At 37.5% G+C, this 22,368-nt stretch overlaps 1 protein-coding gene across 7 annotated transcripts in view; it reads right to left on the bottom strand.

The window, feature by feature from the left end:
* OGDHL (oxoglutarate dehydrogenase like) overlaps positions 1-22,368 on the bottom strand; it is a 132,555-nt gene that overhangs the window by 94,333 nt on the left and 15,854 nt on the right. For 2 of the 7 annotated variants that reach the window (XR_003254245.1, XM_026069934.1), the window contains exons 5-16: positions 17,997-18,099; positions 13,444-13,559; positions 11,800-11,954; positions 8,768-8,914; positions 8,069-8,159; positions 7,352-7,531; positions 6,877-7,005; positions 6,304-6,483; positions 5,912-6,064; positions 4,307-4,409; positions 3,583-3,711; positions 932-1,082 (exon numbers count right to left, since the gene is read on the bottom strand). Coding sequence is in view for 4 of the 7 variants with exons in the window: in XM_026069934.1 (XP_025925719.1) it covers positions 932-1,082; positions 3,583-3,711; positions 4,307-4,409; positions 5,912-6,064; positions 6,304-6,483; positions 6,877-7,005; positions 7,352-7,531; positions 8,069-8,159; positions 8,768-8,914; positions 11,800-11,954; positions 13,444-13,559; positions 17,997-18,099 (1,637 nt within the window). In the remaining 3 variants the exon portion in view is untranslated. Of the gene's footprint in view, positions 1-931; positions 1,083-3,582; positions 3,712-4,306; positions 4,410-5,911; positions 6,065-6,303; positions 6,484-6,876; positions 7,006-7,351; positions 7,532-8,068; positions 8,160-8,767; positions 8,915-11,799; positions 11,955-12,346; positions 12,477-13,443; positions 13,560-17,996; positions 18,100-22,368 lie in introns of those variants that run through there. The other 5 variants (XR_003254246.1, XM_026069938.1, XM_026069936.1 and 2 more) reach the window with 4 other exon arrangements.

Genomic DNA, 22,368 nt, shown 5'->3' with positions numbered 1-22,368 from the left:
GTAGTTAGGTTGCTGAACAACGTACACGTGTGTTCCTCTCCCAGGAGGTGCATACCACTTTACAAGACCCATATTCCTAAAATCAAGAAGGATGAGAAATCTGGGAGAAATCTCCTGATTCTCACTTTTGCATTAAGATCTTGTCTGAATCATTTTGTCAAACTGCCATTAGAATGGGAGCAAAAAGAAGAAAGCCTGAAAGCCTGGATACCAAGTGAAGTTCAGCACAGAAACAGAGAGGTGCACCACAGAAGGCAGGCACCAACACTCATCATTCTTTTCCGCAAGCATTCACAATAAAGTATAGGGCAGCTGCTACTCCATCCACCCCCAGCAATGAGTTTTGCATCAGAGTTCAATTAAATACATCATTAAGATTTTAGTCCGTGGAGAATCAGGTAGGGAAAAGCAGCAGCACCATTTATATTTTACCAAGTGATCAGATTCTGTGTTCATTCATGCTCCATGGTCGAGTCTCGGTACAAAAGATCTTGTTTCACTTAAAAGAGACTTGCCAACTGGCAATACGTTTGTTTCAAAGGATACTAGAGCTCGAAGCAGCTACCACTTCAATGCTATTTAAAGACTTCAGAATCTGCAGCAGCGAAACTCCTCATCTTACTTCTCAGTAATTAGATGGCTTGCAGCTGAATTTTTAGCCAAAAAGCAGAAAAAAAATCATTTCTGCTTTTCAGCAAGAGAAAGAAGAAAATGTCTAAGAATATTTATTCTTCCTTAGATTTAGTTCTTTGAAATGTTCTCTCTACAGATAAGCAGGAGATTGGATTCTTCTTGACCACCAGTACCTATTACGTTCAGATTGATGCCAAATAGCCTCAAATTCCCCTTCCCCTCAAAAAACCATATTGCTTAAAAACATGTTAAAGTGTTTAAGTACGGGCCAGCATTTAACAATTATTTCAATRCTCACCTAAAAGTACCCCTTTCCACATCCTGTCCACTTAGTCGGACATGGATCCCTTCTTTCAGAAAAGAGCCAAAAGCCATGTATTCTGCTAAGGCCCAGTCAACAACCCTGTTCTTGGTCATTTCCAGGCGGGCTCTCAAAATCCGAGAGAGTCCTATATCGGAATAAAGATCAGAAATCAGTGGACTTACTTGAAAGACTTTCCACATTCACAGTACATTCACCTTTGCCCCACTGGACACAATACACTAGAACAAAAAAACCCATCAAGTTTGAGTTGCTACTTTTAGTTGCTGATCCACTGTCTTTGTCAAAGGCAGAACAGCTGCAGCAAAGTTAAGCAAATCCTGATACATTCTACAAATTGTTTTTCTAACCCGAACTGCAAGCAAAGTAAAATAACTTCTTTCCCAGGCAAAGGGTTGCATATTGTTCACACCTTGTTTTAGCAAAAGAAAGTAAGATTGGCTGTGTCAGAAACTACTGAGGACAATTAAAAAGATTCATGGTCCAATATTTCTCTCTACAAATTTATTTTCACATTTCTACTCCCAAATACTATTTTGTAAAAGACTGACAAGTCAGGTATTGGGTTAGKGGGTTTTTTTCTTCTCTCCTTCTCTCTCTCTCTCTCATTTTTTCTTGGCACTTGTCATATTGGACTTCTGGAGAAGTCACAAAGAGAAACAGACAGAATTAATCAATCAATAGCATTAGTATCAAGCAATCAACAAACAGGAAATTACAGCAACTGCCAGTGGATTTTCAGTTGACAAGCAACAGCTGTTTTTGTTTGATTGCTTGTTTTACAGAGAAAGTTTTAGAGCTTGATGAGCTAAAAACACAACTTGCAACACTGTGGCTTTTAAAGGGGGGGAAAAAAAACCCCACAACTTTGAAGCTGCCCACACTTCAAGGTGCGTCCAGCTTTTGAGGCTATAAGCTTAGTGAATTTGGTGTCATTTGACATCAGCTTCTTTTCACACCTGCACGGATGCTTTTGGTAAGCTGTTCTATTTGTTATTTTCCCCTTTCCCTCTGTTATCTTCCCCATCTTCGCAAAAGTCACACTGCTTCCATTCCACAAAAAATTATTCTCTTGTCAAAGTTGTTTCATTTTAAATAAGAAAATCTTGATAATTGACTCATTTAGAATATTCTACACACCTGATTAATATCTCCCTGTCTTTCAACAAATAATTGGAAGCTGATTTTTTTTTTAAGCTGTTTTGTTCTAGTGGAGGGATGCAAAGTACTTCAAAGGTGCTCTTCCCATACCAKTTCCTGCTAGTCTCTCTCTTGTGGCCTTTTAGGCAACATAGGAGTCTAGCACAGCACAGTGAGAACTATTGCCCAGGAGGAATGCTTTCCTCTCAAGAAACAAAAATCTATCTTATATACTGGCAAGTGTTACTTAATGTCAAGGGTTAATCAAATTACTAACAAGAGACTGTCTTGTCTTTCTAATCAGAATGTGTAATATTAAATTTTATTGGCTGACTAATTTCAAACTTATCAGTGTCACAACAAGTTGCACAAATGCGTAGAAGAGTTTTAAAGTTAATCTAATCATTGTATCTGCTCAATAAGCTTGCAAGTGGTAATTAGGAATGCCCTTTCATCATTACTCGTAATAGTGTTTAATTKACCCAAAGGAACACACACACATACAACATCTATACCAGACACATTTTATCCTTGATTGATGACTGTGGAGAAGAAAGATTATCTAGAGATTTTACTCAGAAAAATCACTCTTTCCACAGATCCTAAGTAAATTTCCTCCAAGCCAGTAAAAGCAGAGAGAGCCCTAAATCAAGTGGATCCATCTTTACAGGGAGTAATAATATGCTTGTTCCATGGGGAAAGCTGCTAGACTCCAACCAGTAAAAGAATTAACTCAGAACTTGGACCCAATGCCAGGCACTCCCTATTGAGACACACACATTTAATTTTTTACCGTAACATGCTAGATTCAGAATTGAATCTCTTCAGACCAAAAGCTAAGATTTTTTGAGAAAACGCTAGATTTGTGTTATCACCAACACTAAAAGGCTACGCTGAAAGAAAAACTGGGCTCAAATTTACTTGCACAGAGTCTACTCTACTGTACTAAAATTAGGCTCATTGCATATCAGCAGTGTTGCCTGGTCTGAAAAGACTAAGCTAAATCTCTGAATAGAAAGTTACAAGAGAAGAACAAGAAAAGTGTCTTAAGTGGATCCCAAATTACCACCAGTTTCAACATAAAAAAACACCATTAATAATAGTGCTTCATGAGATGGGTGCCTTACTTCCCAGTAAGTCCCATGAACATGCTGCATAGAGGCAGCATTTTACACAAGGACTGGAAGAATGAAAGGATGTATTAACTTAACATTACAAACAGACTATAACCTCCCTCAGAGAAAAAAAAACTATTTTAACAAGGTATGGAACAGAAGTGGTATGATATTGAAAGTATATTCAACTGAGAACAAGCAGCGGGACCCTATCTGCCACATTCTCCTTGCCCATAGGATGGAAGAGGTAAAATTAAAAGAAGTCACTGCCATTTTCCCCTTTGGGAAACGGTCCATCAGCAACTCATGTGCAGAAATACAAAACCTCAGCAAGAAATGTAGCCACTGAAAGAAACAAGGACTCCAGCTGACCTGCATGTATTTTGAAGTCTTTCACTGGCACCGAACTAGCTACATTGCCAATGTGAGTCAGTAGGTCTTCTGAAATGCCAGTTGGGGGACATGACATGCTCTTGGGTTCTCCATCCACATTAAAGAATCCTGGAAATAAAAGGTTTGGTGAGATGTTGTAGAAATCTCTTAATCAGTCCTAGACTATCTGCAATTTATTTAAAAACCCACAGCTCTTTAAGACATTCTAAGCAGCACCCTAACCTAGTTCTTCACCTTTCAGAAGAGAGGCACAACCATTTCCACTGTCTGCACGACAACAGTACTCGATCTTACTGGCACACAGTGATCTGCTTTGTTTCTACTTTCACTCCCTGCGAATGAAGTCCAAGTGTGTGGGCAGAGGCAGCCAGTAAAAGGCAAATGGCACCTCAATCCCTCCAAAAAAGGAGTGTAAGGAATTTTCCTTCTTCCTGAAGGAATAAAGATAGATAGCACTAAAGGTAAAACACTTCTCTGCTAGACTGAAAAGTGGGCTTTTTAAAAGTCACATCTTTCAAGATTTTCTAAAAAATGCACCTCTTTCAAGGTGAATTGGAAAATGTTTTACTGCTAACATAGGCAAACCATAGGTCACATTTTATTTCAAAGGAATGCTGCCTGATAAAAAAAGTAAAGAGTCCTAGAATATGGACTCAAAATGAAAACACAATAACACTAGAATATATGAAAGGACACTTCTCACCAGGCCAAGGTGAATCAAGCCAGTGCTTAATATGTAGAATCTTATTATCCTTGGATCTAGTATATGCTTCTTCACATATTCTGTCATACTTTGCAATTTCTTCCTGTAGAAGGAAAAAAAGGCTTTCCTTTTAAAACAGATAAACACAACACCCTGGCATCCTACAGATGGGACCTACCATTCAGYATGATAAAAACAGTTAACAGTAATGCCATGACAAAATTTAGTTGCAATTATGCAAACAATCTTATTTTATGTAGAATAAAATTGTCTTCTAGAAACATGCTCACCCAAATCACTCTAAATAATTTATTTAGTTTATTGGGCAAGTGTTACCGAGGAGAGAACCAAGAGCTGAAGTAGCCAACACTATTCCAAAAATCAAAAAGAACTGAAGTGCTACATATAAATTACAGTCATAAGATCAGAATTATCCAGCTGTCATACTTCAGGCTGCTGAAGTTATGAAAGACTAGAAAAGATCCTCCTAGACAACTAGTCCAGCTGTAGAGTCCAACTAAGAATCTACTAGTTACACATTTCAATGGCAACAGGTACAAAGCCACAATCTGAAGCAAAATGCCTCTACAACATCTATGCTTCAGTCCAAAAACACACTCAAGTTATTAAGCTAGCTAATTTTAAAAGTACAACAGCAAAATGGAGCTCAGTCTGAGCAGCCAAAAATACGTCCAGGATCCTGGATCCAGTCAAAGTCCATGCCACCACTGGCACACTGTTACAACTATTCAGGATAGCTAATTCTGCATGAGCTGTGATCATTCTTGCGGATAACAGTATGCACACACACTAACTGCTTTTTGATTTATCTGCAATGCTGTGTTACTACACAGTTAGCCACACTTTCTCAGAAAAAGCTTTGTTTTATAAGCCTTCCATACATTTACTCTCAAAAAGATTAAGGTAAAGATCTAACTGGTTTAATACAGGCACCAGACTCCGTACATTTCATCTTTCTGGAATATTTCAAGTGATCTCTGAACTCAGTTGGATTATTTAAAGAAAATAACAAGGTTAAATCATTTTTCTTGCTTTAAATATACACAACAAACTGTTGAATGCAACTACCACTTCTAGGTGATCAACATGAAAACACAACTAGAATTATAAGCATTCAAATACTGTCTTACTGCTGAATCAGGATTCTAGAGACGAAGAACAGCTACCAAATTCTTCCATCTCCAATATTCAGATCTGAACACTTTTTAAAAATCTCAAAACTGAAGTAAACTTTTTTCTGTGTATATTACATCTATATTCTTAGTCTCAGTACTTCGCAGCACTTTCAGTCCTTTTCTTTCAACAATACGCATGTACATTCACGTGGAATTCATTCCTCATTAGGTTATGAAGCAAGGATTAAAGTTATGAAAATTACTGAAGTAGTACCTCCAAGGAGGTAAGCTTTAAAACTATTTATTTTACACAAAAATCAAAACTGAATTGAATCAGAAAGCGTCAAAGAGGGAAGACACAATCACAGTAATGAAAAAAGGTTGTTAAGCGGACAGCATATAATGACACAGCTATTTCTTCCTGCAAACAGTTTCATAGGTAGCCTTTAACACTGTTGACATATTGTACCTCAAACTCCTGTAGTGTTACAGTCCCATCTGCAATCAGTTTGTCAGCATACTTCTTCAGCACTGGCACCTGCTTATGAATCTGCTTGTACATTAGAGGCTGGGTGAACATTGGTTCATCCATTTCATTGTGCCCTCTCCTACGGTAACAAACCTACAAAGGAAAAGATTGTTTCTGTTGGTAAGGAAAGATGCCAAATGAAATCTTTCAGTTTCATGGTTTTACAGAGATTTAAAAGGTTTATGGTATAGAAATGTTTATGGATTCTTGTAGGGTTTTTGTTTTTTAAATGAAGAACATATGCTTCTTAACTGGGTCTTCTAAGCCACATAAAARTAAGAGAGAGAGTAGTATACACTACAGAGTGAAGAATTAGGAAGCCCAAAACTTACCAAGTCAACAACGACATCTTTATTGAATGTGTTCCGCCATTCTGCAGCTACACTGCACACATACATCACTGCTTCAGGGTCATCAGCATTCACATGAAAAATGGGAGCATTTACCACACGAGCAACATCAGTAGGGTATGGAGATGAACGGGCCATTCGGGGGTCTGTGGTGAAGCCAATCTAAAAACCCCAGAAATTACATTAAAATGATGGGGGCATCTCCCTCTACTTTGCTTCAATGCTTGAGGTTTTCATTTAATAGTCATTTACATGGCAGTACTCTGAGCTTTTCATTTTGGCAGCTATATGAGCTGCTTTTTTTTAAGCTTCCTTAAAAACAAAGCGAAGCAAATCCATTTAAGTGTTACCAACTGAATAAAATAAATAAATGTAGGTGATACAATATTATCCACTCAGAGTTGCTAGATACTGTGACCATTTTCAGGAACATCCTAACCATTCTAATAAACAGAGGGGACAGTATATCCAGCTAATAAAAAACAAGAACAAAAAAAGAAATATAATAGCAACTAATAAGCAGACAAATTGATTGAGAAATGCTCTACTTATTACCTGGTTATTGACCACAACATGAATAGTGCCATTTGTGGTGTAAGATGGGAGGTCACTAAGATGAAACGTCTCATAAACCACTCCCTGCCCTGCAAAGGCAGCATCCCCATGTAATAATATGGACATAACCTAAGAGGAAGGATTATACACACGTTAGAAAGCAAAAACTGCAATTTAAGCTCCTCAGGAGGATCTCTTTGTTCTATGTTTCTGTAGTGCTTACAGAATAGAATCATACTTTCATCATAAACCATATATTTGTCTGCATTCTGCCTGCTTTGTTCAATACTCAAATGAAAGTTATAAACCTACTTCCTGAAGTTACCCTAGAGGTCAAATATACTTTATCTAGTTCAATGGGTGGAGGAAAAGACAAGGATTTCTCCACAATACAAAACTCTTGGTAAACCACTTTCAATAAAAATACTATAAAATCCTATCWGGAAGGGTTACCATGACATTACACCATTTTTACCTTTTTTCCTGCCATATCCCCTCGATAAAACTGTTCGGCTTTAGTCTTCCCCTGCACAACAGGATCCACTGCTTCCAAATGAGAAGGGTTAGCCATCAGGGACAGAGTGATTTTCTTATTTGTTGCTCGGTTGATCCTCTCATGGTACATTCCCAGATGATATTTTACATCCCCAGATCCCTAACATGCAAGAGGTGGTCAAGGTTCAGGCACATCATTCATACAAACTGCTTCCAATTCAGTATGTCTAATTTATCCTTCATTCTGAAAAATTGATCTAGCTAGTTATGCATCAGTATACACTGTAGATTCGACAGTATAACCTCACATTTGAGCACTGTTCCTACTTTATTATCTCAGTGTCACTATCCAACACATGATTAATATTCACAGAATATTGACACTCATTTCATTTTTATGAAACAAAAAGATAGCTGGGAGTATGAACTCAGTCAAATGATCTGGAACTTATATGCCTACAATCATTTTTTAGACTTTACAAATGAGATGCTTCCCACATGTTAGAGGTCAGGCATAGTCTTTAAACTCTTTACCAAATTTCATCAAATCATATCCCTCAAACTAGAAAACAAGATGATGCTTCTCAGCAGATGATAATACTATTGTGATAATGACCAGGACCAAAAATGACTAAAGACTAAATAACTACTTTAAATGTTGAATTCTCTGTATAGATAAAATGAAGAAGCATCTTACCTCATCAGTTGCTTCAAGTTTGGGATCRAACTGACAGAAGATCTGCTCCAGCTCTTTTCGGATGACATTAGCCAACACATTCAGTCTACCTCTAAGAAAAATTCAAACACAGTTACGGCTCAAACATGGTAATCAACAGTGTTAGTAGCATAAAACTTACAAAACTGGCAAGCCATCTATTTCAGAAATTTGCAGTTAAGAAGTTCACTTTAAACTTTTAAAATTTAAACTCTTTATTCTCCCTTTCTTCCTCCCACTGCAAAGTTCCTCCAGTGCATTCCCACTAACACTTTATAATACCTAATTATCCAAATGTGAGCAATGAATTTTATACCTAACTAGCAGCTGTAACATGACAACATTAATAATTAATTAATAATTAACGCAGACTGCATAAGTAAGTGTGATACTATCTCATCCTCCTTTCTCAGTTCTAGACTCCATGCAGTGGGGTAAAAAACATAGCTGCTGCCACATTTGCTTGCTGCTTCAAGGTACATTGAAGTGACTTTCACTAGCATTCACCTGTGAAGCCTTTAACCTCTCATTGACAAATATAGTTCTATGTTTCTGTTACTCACTCTAACTGACTTTTGCTTCCTAACTTCKGCAATACTGGCTTTGTTAATAAAATTCTACAATCCAAAACCCGTCTTAAGACAGCAAGTCCATTTGTTGGGGGGTTTCCACTGACATTACCTATGAGGCATCCCCATTATAACATATTCAATTCCCATTTCACTGGACTTATCGATGATGGTCTTAAGTGCAGGAATCATTACTTCACATCCTTCCAAACCAAATCGCTTTTCTGAAGACCACTTGCGAGCAAGAAAGTCTTCAAATCTTTGCAAAAAAAAAAGAAAAAGAAAAACAAAGAGAGAGCGCATTTGTATTGAGAAAATGTAGCAAATATTTAATTACCAAACATCTTTTAGCAAATCAAACGACTTTACTCTGTTTTAAAGCATCTGCCAACACATGTTTGTAGACCTCTGGAGATAAATCATATGCAGGGGGTAGACATGAGAGGGAATTAAGGCTTCCTCCTCCACCTGAGAAGTGTTCCCCAGAACTGCCCAGGTTAAACTGCTCCTTCCCATGTACACAAAATTTACGCTGATCACTGGGAAGGCAGAGTGACAGCAGAGAAGTCTTCTCTATGGATTGAGGATGACCTAGCAGAGAACCTGTATTTTCTGGAAGTAACAATGATCAAATACTGGAAGAAAACAGCAAGAGAAAGCACACCTATTTCATAGGCCCTTTTTAATGGGACAGCTCCTCAGACTACGTGATGTAACAGCTGGTACCTTGCCAAGAACAAGGACACTGGAATCTCTGCCTCAGCTACAGCAGGACAAAGATGTCCATCCTTGACAGTTCTACATTGTTTCATTCTTTAATGCATTTGTGCCAGAGRCAACGTGAGTGGTTAAAAAGTGCTTTTAACAAACACTGAGAGGGTCATTTGTTGTAAAGTCTGGAGATATGGAATGCAAAGGAAAATAAACCTCCATGAACATAACTATTGGTTACATCATCTGTGCAATGTCTGGGCTGATAACACGGCCATAATCCATTAATACTCAGTTTACTCCTCACTCAGGATGCTGACATTTACCTCTTCAGATTGAAGTCCTAAAAGCAATGAAATGAAATGTTCCCAAAAGACAACAGTGTCACCTTAGCTCACCCAACAAAACCTTTACAAGTCAGGCATTTTAGCAACAAGTCAGATACTCAGCTAAAATAAGCTGCCATAATTCCTCTGAAGTCAGTGGGGCTATGCCAGCTTATATAAATTGAATGGGGGGTTCCCATTTCAAGCAAGTCCCCCAGGGCAAATCAAAGTGGTGACTGCATACACAGTTTTCTCTTTGTAGCTACAAGTTGAGCCAGCACTGCACAAGCACARAGTTCAACATCTGAGGTGAACTGCCGCTAAGTGTGTAGCGTTACAGGATTTCATAGTCACATCTGGCAAGTCCATATGCCACTGAGTTCACAAGGGCTGCAGGTACTCGGTGCCCAATGAGAAGCAAGTCTTATAAGAGACAGTTACTTATGGAGGGGAGAAGCTAGAAAGGCTTGACCCTGCACAGGAGTAAGACGACACCCACATGGATCAGACTACACAAACAGGGTCTAACATTGACATGTTTAGTAATGCATACACATAGAACCATATAGATATACAATGAGTACTTTTTGTGGGGAAGGCTTAAAAATGATCTGTTCAATAACCTGTCAGGAAACACCAGGAGGAGGTGAAATTCTACCTTAAAACTCAGTCTCAGGTACCTGAAAGTACGTAGTAGTTGGAAATAACATTTTCTGAAAACACAGTTCTCCTGCAAAATGATGTCTATCTGCTTTACAAAGCCACAAATCTCAACGGCACAGCCAGTTTTTCACAAAACAGATTTTTCTTTTGATACTTTTCAGAGAAAAAAAAACATGTCAAAGGTAGCTGGATAGAAATTTCTGTAAATCCATTTTCAATAGACAATTAATTTGGCAGAAGATGAGTGCTTCACTCCTTTATGGTACTAGAAACTCCACACCTTTCCACAGCTTAGATAAGCAGGAGTAATAGCATAAATTTGCATCTCAAGATAGATGGAGACGCTTCATAGTGAGGGCTTCTTAAACAAACTTACCGAAGTGCCATATTCACTTGACCATTAAGTACCTTTTCTATTTCTGTTTAAATTAAACTTTTAACTAGACGAATGATCTTGCTATAATATTGGCAAACAAAACACCTAGCAACAATATGTTTGGTATCTCCTATGGGAACTTAATTTTCAACAGTTTTGAATAGAGAATTTTAACCAAAAGAATGTTTCTTTATAAATCTCTAACTCTTGTGTTTACTGAAGGATATGCAGTATTTCAGACTGTAGGAACTGGAACAAATTCTGTGCCTGAGCAGGGAGTCTCGTTCTAGGGGAGAGAGGGTAACTCAGACTCTGGGATCACAGTATCTCTATACAGATAGCCACAACTGGAGCAGTCAACAAGCTGTTTCCAGACATGCTTCCACACATGGAAGAAAACTCTTGCTGCCAGGTCATGCACCAGTACAGCACCTTTTCGCATGCCTCAAAAGAAAAAGGCAAAACATGACTCGAAATCACATTATGCCACCCAAATCCAGTCCCATTCTGGCACAGTGTTCCAAAAAGACCGTTTATCTCCCAGTGGGCCTGACAAAGATCATGTCCACACTTCATCCATCTAAAAGTTTTTCTTGAATCGACAATTAAGGTGGCTTCTTTTGATCATGCGCTACCAGAAAGATGGAAAGTAGATAGAATATAGCAGCGGACTGGTATCCAAAGTTGTTCCGACGCTTATTTTCTGACACAGGTATGAATCTTTAACACAGATTAGCATCACTAGTCTGCTGAAACAAATTTCTTCCCAGTTTTTCTCCACAAGCCAATGAAAACATTGCCAGATATGCCACTAAAGTTGCGCAAGTAATAAAGAACACAGCCTTCCCTTTAAGGAAATAGAATATTAAATGTCACTAGACAAACCCTGACATACCCCACAGCACACAGCTTCCTTTGATATTGCAACCAGATTAACTACACCCACCTGTAGCCCAAATTTCACTTCCACCCAGCAGAGCTTACAGAGCACACCAGCTCCCCACACCAGCTCGCACTCAGCTAGCGCTGAGCAGAGCGGAGCGGTTTCCCTGCACCACCCCGGCATACCTCATTGAGCGCACCAGCCTTGCCAACAAAGTCCTTTTCTCCTCATTAGTAAACTTCATAACACCCGGTGTTTCAAACTTCTGTCGGATCCACTGGCACTGCTCCACATCATTGATGAACATAAATTCCAGGCCAATGTGTTGGCAGTAGGTATTCTAGGAGGTAAAACACACCAATATAGAAGCTTTAGGAGTTAATGAACCATGAAGAAACAAAATGTATTTTTAAAATTAAACTTTCCATTACTCTTCCGAAAACTATGTTGTCTTCTTCCCCTTGCCCTATACTTTCCTCACATTAATCCTATAAGCAATTAAATTATTTTACTGAATTTTTACTTCTTCTGCCAGTAAATAGACAGTTTTCTTTATAAAAGTAACATTTCAGAATTTTGAATCTAGAAGATTCTCATTTGGTAGTACATTTAAAGTGGGCCAAAACACCTGCCTTAAACTGACTGGCATATTTCACCTAACTCACAACTGTTCTTATGGGCATGATACAGTCTTTACTTTGGATGCATAAGCAAAGATTTCAAGTCATTTACCAAAATTTACCCAGTCTTTTTTAAATGTCACCTGAGGTCAAGTAATAAAGAGAATCAGAAGATTGTTATGAAGTCTCATGCAAATTATCTGATAGCTGGCAAGTCTCAGAAGGCTGGAAATCTGAAAAAGAACCCAAGCAGCTGAGAGCAGAGAAAGGAAGGGGAAAAAAATGCAAAGATTCTTCAGATACTTTAGCCTTGACAAAAGTGGGCCAAATGTGCAAGTCAACATATTTCTCATACTTGCAACAGGTCAAAGCCAAGAACTCCTATATTCTCAGTAATTTTTTTTAATTTATTTTCATTCTCACAACTCATTTCTGTAATTCATCCTCCTCACCCCTACCCCTTTTTACTGCAATGGATTCTATTACCATGCCACCAAAATCTTTACAAGTTTTGTACTACAAAATCCTGAACAAACCACATTTGGGAATACTCAATACTTAGTAAGTACTTCAGCACTTTACAAATTCATTATTAGCACTACTTGCTGTTTGGAGTTCCCCTCCAATTATAATTATTCTTTTAATCGTCTACTAGCTTTGATGACTTCACATGGCATAACCATATCGCCTGTCAGAGAACCAGACTCTAGGAAAGGGATTGGGGATGAAAGCAAGGACCATCAGTATCTAAAAGCTACAGATGGGTTTTCATGAATTTGATACTTAATCTTCACATCCAGGTTAAAGTCCCACTAAAGTTAGGGTGGCAAGACCAAACCCTGCACATCTTGAGTACAGTAGGCAAAGGAAATTTGTGTGTGACAGGAAACAAAACAACAACAACAACAGTTCTAAGGTCTCTACTCCTTTTAAGCAGCACAGACTTTTTGCAAAACTACGGCCTGCATTAGTTCTACCACATTCACCTCTTTAACACTCATCCAAATCTACATATCTGGGACATCCAGTAGATGAAACCAGTGGTGCTGCCATCTCTGGTAACAGTGCAACTGCTATTTTTAATGCCATCTGAAGTCTTTATATGCTCTATTAATAATTAACAAAGAGTAAGTTCTTTGTGGCTGACAGCTTCTGGAAAAATTTCACATCTGTTTGGATGAAGTCACAAATCGAAAGCGTCACACTGACCTCCAGCCGTCTGATGATCTCTCGTAAAGAAAGACTGGTCTCACTTCCTCCTATGAAGGTGGTTGTAGGCAGCTGAAAGACTTTGTCCAAATCTGATTCATGCAAACCATAAAACCCTGCAACAAGTGCATAATTAGTTTGAGAAGCAGGGCAGGAGACAAAAAACAAACCAGCATTATGTTTTTTCAAAGCCCCACCAACTGAAGTTTAATAAAGCAATGTTAAGAAAGAAGGAAGCAGATTAAGGATTTAAAATGTGAATATTTTGGAGGCATTCATTCATATAAAATACTTCAGTAGGGATATAAAAAAGAAAAAAGTTTTCATTAAGTAGTTATTATTTGACTAGAGGAACCAAATAATTCTTTGTAAAATGCACAGATAGAAAACCTGAAATTAAGTTAAGCCAAGCATTTTTACATTTTACGATTTTAGCATACATGCCATCAATTCAATATATTATATCTTATACTTCACTGTTAAGGGAAACGACTAACTGAACTGATGCAGATTTCTTCCATGCTCTATCACGAGAAACAAACACAAAAAGAACAATGTTTCACAGACAGATACAGTTGGTTGGATATACACTAGATTAATTCATGATAATTTAATAGCTAGACTAAGAGAAAMCACAGAACAGCTTAATGCAGCTCTGTGCTAACACACTGGTAGAACTTTCAAGGCATCTCTTCTTATTCACTTTCTCTTCCTCATGTACGTGAGAGTTGGCTACATGGGAATTTATAGGAAAGTTGGTATGAAACAGTCAGGTAACTAGCAGTACAGTAGTATTTCCCATATCAGCTACACCTTATAAAACATACAGATTTTTTCCTCCCCAACAAAACAAGGACTTGTTTAAGCATACCATCCCAACTTGATTTAGAGATCTCTAAACTCACTCTGGCTGCAAATATGGTTTAAGAAAATAAATTTAACTTAACTACTATGCAGTTTTGAAAGCAAAAATACACAACACAAACCAGATTGATATCAATGCACATTAAAGGCTTTGCAGGACAAAGTTTAATCTCTACCTGTTAATGGACAAAGAAAAAATAGCTTCTTTCAATGAAAAAAAATTATGTGTATGTCTATTATACACAAAGTAAATAAATATAATATACAGTACTTAGCATTATAGAAGTTAGGTAAAAATCATATGTGTGTGTATGTGTGTGCATGCACACGTTAAAATATTTTAAAAACTAAAAATAGCTTTTTTTTTTTTAATTTTGACTTGTATCCTGATTCTGGATATATTGCAAGCACGTATTTAACACTGATCTGACAGCCTGCACGTAACTCAATGTAGAGGAGTGCTCTGTATTCCCATTTAAATCAATTTCCTGAAAATAAAAGAGGAAAAAAAGCAATTCAAAGATTAAATAACTACAGAACTTAACCCATAGAGAGAGCGATGCCTACAGATAGAGAGAGCGATGCCTACAGATAGAGAGAGCGATGCCTACAGATAGAGAGAGCGATAGAAGCCAAGCCATAGGATTGTGTTGCAACCACTTTTACTACACAGCACTGTCAGTAATAACATATTTTGTGTTTTAAATATAGTATATTTAAATATACTATATTTAAAATGACAAATCTGGAGTGACCAAAAAAGATGTCTGTGTACCACTATTGTGTAAGTGTGCACACACCACTGTGTACCACTATTTTTTCCTACTTTAATAGGTTTTTCCAGGAGCAAATTATTTCTGTATTTTATAATGCAAAAGACAGTTTTTCTGAATGTCAGTTGAAACAAAGCAGTGCTACCATCCTATATATTTTTTCTCCTTGCTTTCTTTCAGACTTCACAGGCTCGTCATGTGCTGTCATGCAAAAAATAGGACATGCACAGGAGTGATTTGGGCACAAACAGAACATCCGTGCTTTGTACTCTAGCACTGCATATTTACTGAAGCATCATTTCATGTTTAAAGAGAAAAAGTCGTCTTGAACTCCAAGAGTTTCTGAAGGCAATTCTGGAACTCCTATTGTGCAGTAGGTACACTTATAACTAGCTGCATTTCAGAAGCAACTGCTAAAAGAAACTTCCTGCCAGAAGGTTTCTAGCAGAAACCAGAAGGCAGGACAAGGAAAACGCATAGGAAAGTCAAATACCAAAATGCTTTCTGTACCATCAGAGGCTTTTTGCACATTTCCTGCCTGAAACACTCAAGCTGTTGTGGTCTGGATTTTTAAGACCAGGCAACATTTAAGATCCTTCTCTCTTCTTGCTGTGCCAACACTGTGTTAGAAATTTTGTTTCCATCACAAATTCAAATTTCGCCCCAGGTACATTCTCAGACACATTCCCTGATTCAGTATTCTAGCATCTTTTTCCTATGCACCTGAGGGTTTCAGTATCATCCCTTCTGGCCAGTCACAACACTCTGGACTAAACAATTTTTAAAGTTTAAGGAAATTTGTACCAACATGCCAACAATCACCCATGCTCTGAACATCTAATAGAGTCTCCTTGCCTCCTCTTCTCCCAGCAGGCCCCACAGCTTTTAACACCCTAGTATAACACCACTTACCGGAGGAACAAAAAGCTTTCTTGCTTGACTCATGCAAGTAAAGTGAAGACAACACACTTGGGTTTCCAAGTAAATTTCTGTGTAGAAGCCAGCTTATAAAGAAAGCCATAGGTGAGAGAAAGCGTTCTGCCTATTGGATTCAACTTAACCACATTTAACACAAATTGATTTCAGGGCCAATAACTATGTTAGCATCAAAAATAGTGTTAATCACTACCTTTAAATTGAGGAATTTTTGTTTCTACATAAAGAAGGGAACAGCATGTCCCTATCTGGGGAGGTGAGCATTCCTGAAGCATTGTATAGTCCCTATGAATCAAAGGCTTTTAGTTAAGGACAGTTTAACTGCAAAACTTTCAAAAAAGCTTTACTAAAATTACAAATAACGGTCATAATATTACAGACCACAAAGATATCAAAGGCATGAGGGGGTTACAAAATGCAATTCTAAATTTCATCTGTCTCAGACTAATATATACTATTTCTACCTTGCTTAACTCAAGGATTTATTTCATCAGCCTTACTTGCAAGGATGTCAGTATCTGAGAACAAGTTACATTTACTCAGTAAATGTCCATTGTATTTTCCAGTAGATATTTTCCTCTAATTAAAGCTGACAACACTTCAAAGTGAACCTCTGATTTGTGTAAGCACCTCTCTATTTACAGACTTAAGTGCTTGACTGCTGTTCTATGATCAAGGGCCAGGACTGCTTCTTTCCCTATCACCAGAAATAGAAAACAAAGAAGCAAAGAGGCAGTAGATGTACTTATAGTAAAATTAAGCAAAATGTGTTTTATCTACTACTTGTACTGTGTTTAATGTTTGGTCCAAAAAGCTTCCCTACATATCAAAGAAAAACTGATGCTGCAACTTTATCAATTAGTGTGTTACCTTTTAAACAGACAAGGTAGATTGAATAGTAGAGAAAATCAATCAGATATTTCTTTATTGCAGCAGAGCAGGAGGAAAAAAAAAAAAAAAAATCAGTGCAACCAGAATAACTCCTGCAAAAGCAGACTACAGTGTATTATACCCTTCCAGCAATAAACTGAAGTCATCATCATTGGATTACACACAGTTCAAGAATTCTATACTTTCCATGTTTTCTTCTGATACCTCCAAACAGGCTTCTTCAAGCACTACAGAAGGGATTAGTATCAGAGGCTAGACTCCAAGTTTGGTATGAAATTTATACTAAGTTCCTCTATCCAGGTCTTACCTGTTGCTTGTGTTTCCTATTGATTAGCCTTCAGACATCCCCAAAAACAAATACGAAGCAAAAAGCTATAATGTAATTTAGACCACCAGGTCTTGGCCTAATGTACTCATTAATTCCAGTGTGGTAAAAAAAAAAAGTAAGTTTTTGTATTTTTAAAAAAGTGTTTACAATCATCATTCATCAGAAGGTTGATTCACAGGAACCTTACCTGTGATTTCAGAGTAGAAATTTCGTTGTCCTGAAATCTGAGCCTCCTTACAGGAGCTCAGAGAAAAGGTTACGTGATACCATCAAGCTGAAAAGGAAAAAGCTTCCCTGAAAGCTTCCCTTATTCAATCACCTCAGCCCAATGAAACAAAAGAGAGAAATGACCATTGCAAATAACCATCTTTTTACCCAAACAGCATCTAGTTTATCAGAGTTCCCCAAGCTCAGGACATGAGTACAAGCAAGTTTCAGCTGCTTTTACCAAAAAAACAAAAACAAAAAACAAAAACAAACAAAGTGTACCACTCAAATGTGGTAAGAACAGAGACTGTTACACTCATTTGTTCTGTGGTCATCAGTGGTTACTCAAATCAAAACATATGAGTAAAAGGAAAGCCACCAGTCGGTCATAAAACCATTTATGCTTAAGGATAATTAATAAAATAAAAACAATTATTTTTTTTCTATAGGAATAGTATAGTGAACTGCTTTTGTAATTCTCTTTCTATTAACTTTGAAGACAACAGTCTTTTTTTTTTCCCCCTCTCTCTTCAGACACGGTATCGTGTACTCACCAAGTTTATCAATTGTAGTGATTAAGTCAGATGGAACAAACGAATCCAAGTCTGCATCCAAAATTCCAAGGGGGTCTAACTGAGCCACATGATGGCCACGAATCTGAAAAAAAGAGGAAAATGGATGAAAAACACAATCAGGCTAATGAAAGTCAGAGAAAGATTAAAAAAATAAGATAAAATAAAATAAAGACTGATCTCTCTCCACTGCACATAGATCATCCATGAACTCAAAAATAAGTAGACATAGTTAATGCCAAGAGGGGCAGGTTTCCCAAGTTTTCTGCAAGAACAGAAAATAACCACAGCATTACACCACTGGTTATGTATACTATCTCTACTAAAAACTGTTGCCTACACATGAGAACATAGGTTTTATTTTGTCTAGCATGCAATTTAAAGTAGAACTACATTAAAGTCTAAATAAAGAAAAATATTACTTTTGAAGATTGTACTCTTAACTTTCTGGGTAAAATTAAGCAAGTGTGACTAATCTATAGATTCTACCACTTGCTATTTCAATCATCTTGTACTTTTGCCTGAATCCTCCTCCCAGCAGGTGGAGGATACCAACATACAGCACTGCTGACTTAAAACACAGATCGGTGACAAAGATTACTACTGCAAGTGAAGGGATCAGTCTGCATGAGCTCTATTCCACGCCAGATAGTAACCTCCATAATACAGTCAACCTAGTTTTCATTCAAGAAGGTTTGGGAATTTCATATGTATGATATGAATGAAGTTGAAGACATTAAATACATCAATGGGGAATTTAGTCAGTTGTCATTTATTAATAACACTGGTGTCAATACAAGCCATTAACTGCTATAGACTAGTGCTTTATATTAACATGTAACATTGCTACAGAAGGAATAACTAATTGGTCCAACAGAGCCACAAATAAAAGATTTATATATATACAAAATGCACCTTGTGCATGCTTCTCATATACCAAATTAGGTCATTAAAAGTTTTTTATGTAGGTGAATATACGACTGTTTTTTCCATCTTATTTTCCTTCTAAAGGCTGCATTCAGATCACTTGGGTAGAATTTCATTCACACTGCTAGTATACTAACTGTCTCTGAAAATTATTAATAAACTGCAGCTTCATTGCTCATAATCACTCTCATTAGTGTGTAAAAGTGTGGCTTATCTATAAGAAATGACTTGTTAAAAGACTATTCAGATGTTCTATATTTGCAGGAGAGTACATACCAAAATGCATTCCACTTATAAACTAATAGAAATACAGCCTTTTTTTTTTTCTTTTTTTTTTTTCTTTTTTTCTTTTAGACCCACCAGCCCTGTAAATTCAGCCTGGCCTCTGAGATTCTTTGCATCTTATGAATCACCAGTAATAAAGCTTCGACAGGCCAAATGATGCCCATGGCAACATCTGTGCCACCTCATTGTTTACAGCGGCACAAAGTGTATCTGACTGGAACTATGCAAACAATTCTGTCTCAAGCATCATCAACAGGAAAGAACTCACCTCCCCAAGCTACGGCTGTTCTGCAGTATTAGCAGGAGGAGGAAGAGTATTAGCAAGAACTCTAAAACCCAAAAGAGCAAGCCTGTAAAAAATTGTGCCATATTACACTTCAGGATTAGCTGTGTTTTAATTAAAATACAGTATATACCATAATCTCAAGTTATTTTTTAATAACTCTGCACTCTGAAAAGGGGAACTTAGCAAACAATTTCTGCAACAGATATGGGTAAGCTAACGCTAAGCACTGTAGTGTCATGAAAATTTACACAATAATCTAGTTTTCTACTGTTTATTTGATCTGTTTACACAATACAAAGGCAGGTATAAGATTCAACAGTTCAAACTGGAGAAAATCAAAACTATCTTCTTTCTACCCATGTATCCTTACCAGCAAGCTAGATAATAAAAGCCATGTTCTGATTTCAGAACAGTCATTATTGCCCATGATGAAAAAAGCCAAAAGGGGCGGGGGGGAATTGATCTTTACAAGACAGGTTACACTCATCAAGCTGGCGTGGGGAGGGGGCAATTTTAAGAATTAACAAAGAAGAAAAGGTCTAGAGTAAGAGTCCCAAAGCTCTGCAATTTCTTATCACTAGTCTAACGGAGATCACACATACCATGGAGATGACAAAACCAACACCAAGTAACAACACTTAGAGACTGTTACTACAATGATATAGTTCTGCAAACATTTTCCACACCTTCCGAGACATCTCTGCCAGGACTAGTCCATAGAAAAGAATTCCTGTGTAAAATACATTTAACACATTTAAAAACACACGTATGAACCTATACACCCTCTGAACTGCCAGTTTCAGGAAAGCAAGAGGACGCCAGATAAGACGGCTTCTACAAGCTCCAATTCCGAGGTGGGGAAACCTCCCTTCTGCTGTATCATACCATTCTTCAGTCAGGAAAAGATACGCATCTCCATGTGGGACTCACAAGGTGAAAGGATTCACACAAGTGACTCCCAGATTTTTAAAGGTAACACTAAGTGCTAAATCCTGATCCTCTTGAGATCTACCATAACATATATTCCAATCAGGAGTTAGTCTGAAAGACTCATTTTTACACACCTTCTGACTATCCTAGTGCTTACTGTTAAGGATAGCATATCCTGCAAGTGCAGTTTGTGAGATTGTGCCCTGATATACATACCCCATAGGACTATCAATTTTATGCAGTTTGCAGATTTCACCTAACCGGACTGAACAAAAACAGGCAAACGGAAATGACAGTTTACTCACTGTCAATCTTTCTAATATATAATTAATTAAATACTGTATTATACCTAATAGGCAACTTGCAAAGCATCATAAAGCTGTCTGGCTAAAAAAAAAAAATTAATTGCTAAATACAGCAAGTGTGGCCATCAAAAGAAATTTACCGTATTACTGTATCAGAGTTCGATTTATCATTTGGAAAGCATTTTGCAGCTCTTGGGAAAACAGTTGCATTATTTCTCTTTCTTGTTTCAGAGCAGAACATTTTAGGAATGCATGTGAATCACATTTTATGCTGCTCCTGGTTTGCCAGATCACTTAACGTGAAGAGAAATATCACAGAATCACAGAACGGCTGAGGTTGGAAGGGATCTCTGGAGATCATCTAGTCCAACCCCCCTGCTCAAAGCAGGGTCACCTAGAGCAGGTTGCCCAGGACCCCACCCAGGTGGTTTTCAAGTTTCTCCAAGGATGGAGACACTACAACCTCTCTGGGCAACCTGACATATTATACAAATATATTACTAATCTGAATAAAAATCAGTTACTAGAGATTCATGTGTAGTGAAGAACAAAAATTAATAACACCTTGCAAACAAAGTTGATATTTTGCAGGCCATTGCAATGGTTTGTGCATTAACAATATTTTTTATAAGTATTTTAATATTCTCAAGTTGAAGTCTCTCCTATTTTCCAACTAATGAAAGTCATAAAACTAATTTTTTTTCAGCTTTACACTTCCAGAATTGAAGGGGTTTGTCCCTTATTATTTTGATAGAGGCATCACTTCATAAAACACTATACCATCCTTAACACCTCAAGAGGGTTTTGTGTACCATTTCACCAATCGCAGTGTCAGAAGAGATGTTTAGAAGCCACAAATGAAAGGAAACAGAGTAACATAGCTATGACTGTTTGTTATTTTTGTTGTATCTTAAAAAGGAAACCAGAACACTTTAGATACAAAGACAAAAATCTTGAATGCCAATTTATGGTTGCTGTTTAGAGAGGCTAAAGACCTGCCCTTCATCCTCAGGAGTGGGTCAGTGAAAGACATCCTAGCCTGCAGTTTCCAATGACAGTCTATGGGGCAAGTCATGCCAAGATTTAAGTGAAAGTACAAATCACACCTGGGCAGGAAGCGCACAGCCCTTTCACTCACGTCAAGCCGAATGGTGGTACAAAACAAACGTAGCTTATAAACTAAGTAGGAGGAAGTATAGAATGGAAAAGTGATGGGAGTGTGAAAAAAGGACACTAGTTCATGTCTAATACTTTCATCAATTTTTACAAGCATGCATCAATATAAAATGGCAATTACTGGTCTTATAGCAAAAGTGTGTATGGCATATGTATTCACATTCCATCTCGTACAGCCTCATGATCATCCTGCAACTTTTTAATGCTAATAGTGTCCCAACACATTAAAAAAAGGGGGATGAGGGGAACCACATTTTCCCCATGCAAACTCAAATCCTCAAAACTTCAAGAGGCTGTAAACAAAACTTCCACCTAGCACCTAAATACTAAAACCACAAATGCTGTATGACTCTCACTGCTATTTCTCTTATGAAGGTTTTGTTTAAGTAAGTTCCTGACAGAAAGATGATGTTCTTGAGATCAACATTCAAAGACTAAAGCACTT

The sequence above is a fragment of the Apteryx rowi genome, unplaced genomic scaffold (assembly GCF_003343035.1).
Source record: "Apteryx rowi isolate R43461 unplaced genomic scaffold, aptRow1 scaffold_30, whole genome shotgun sequence".
Classification (NCBI taxonomy): domain Eukaryota; kingdom Metazoa; phylum Chordata; class Aves; order Apterygiformes; family Apterygidae; genus Apteryx; species Apteryx rowi.
Note: the sequence above shows the minus strand (reverse complement) of the source record. Positions and strands in the feature narration are given on the sequence as shown.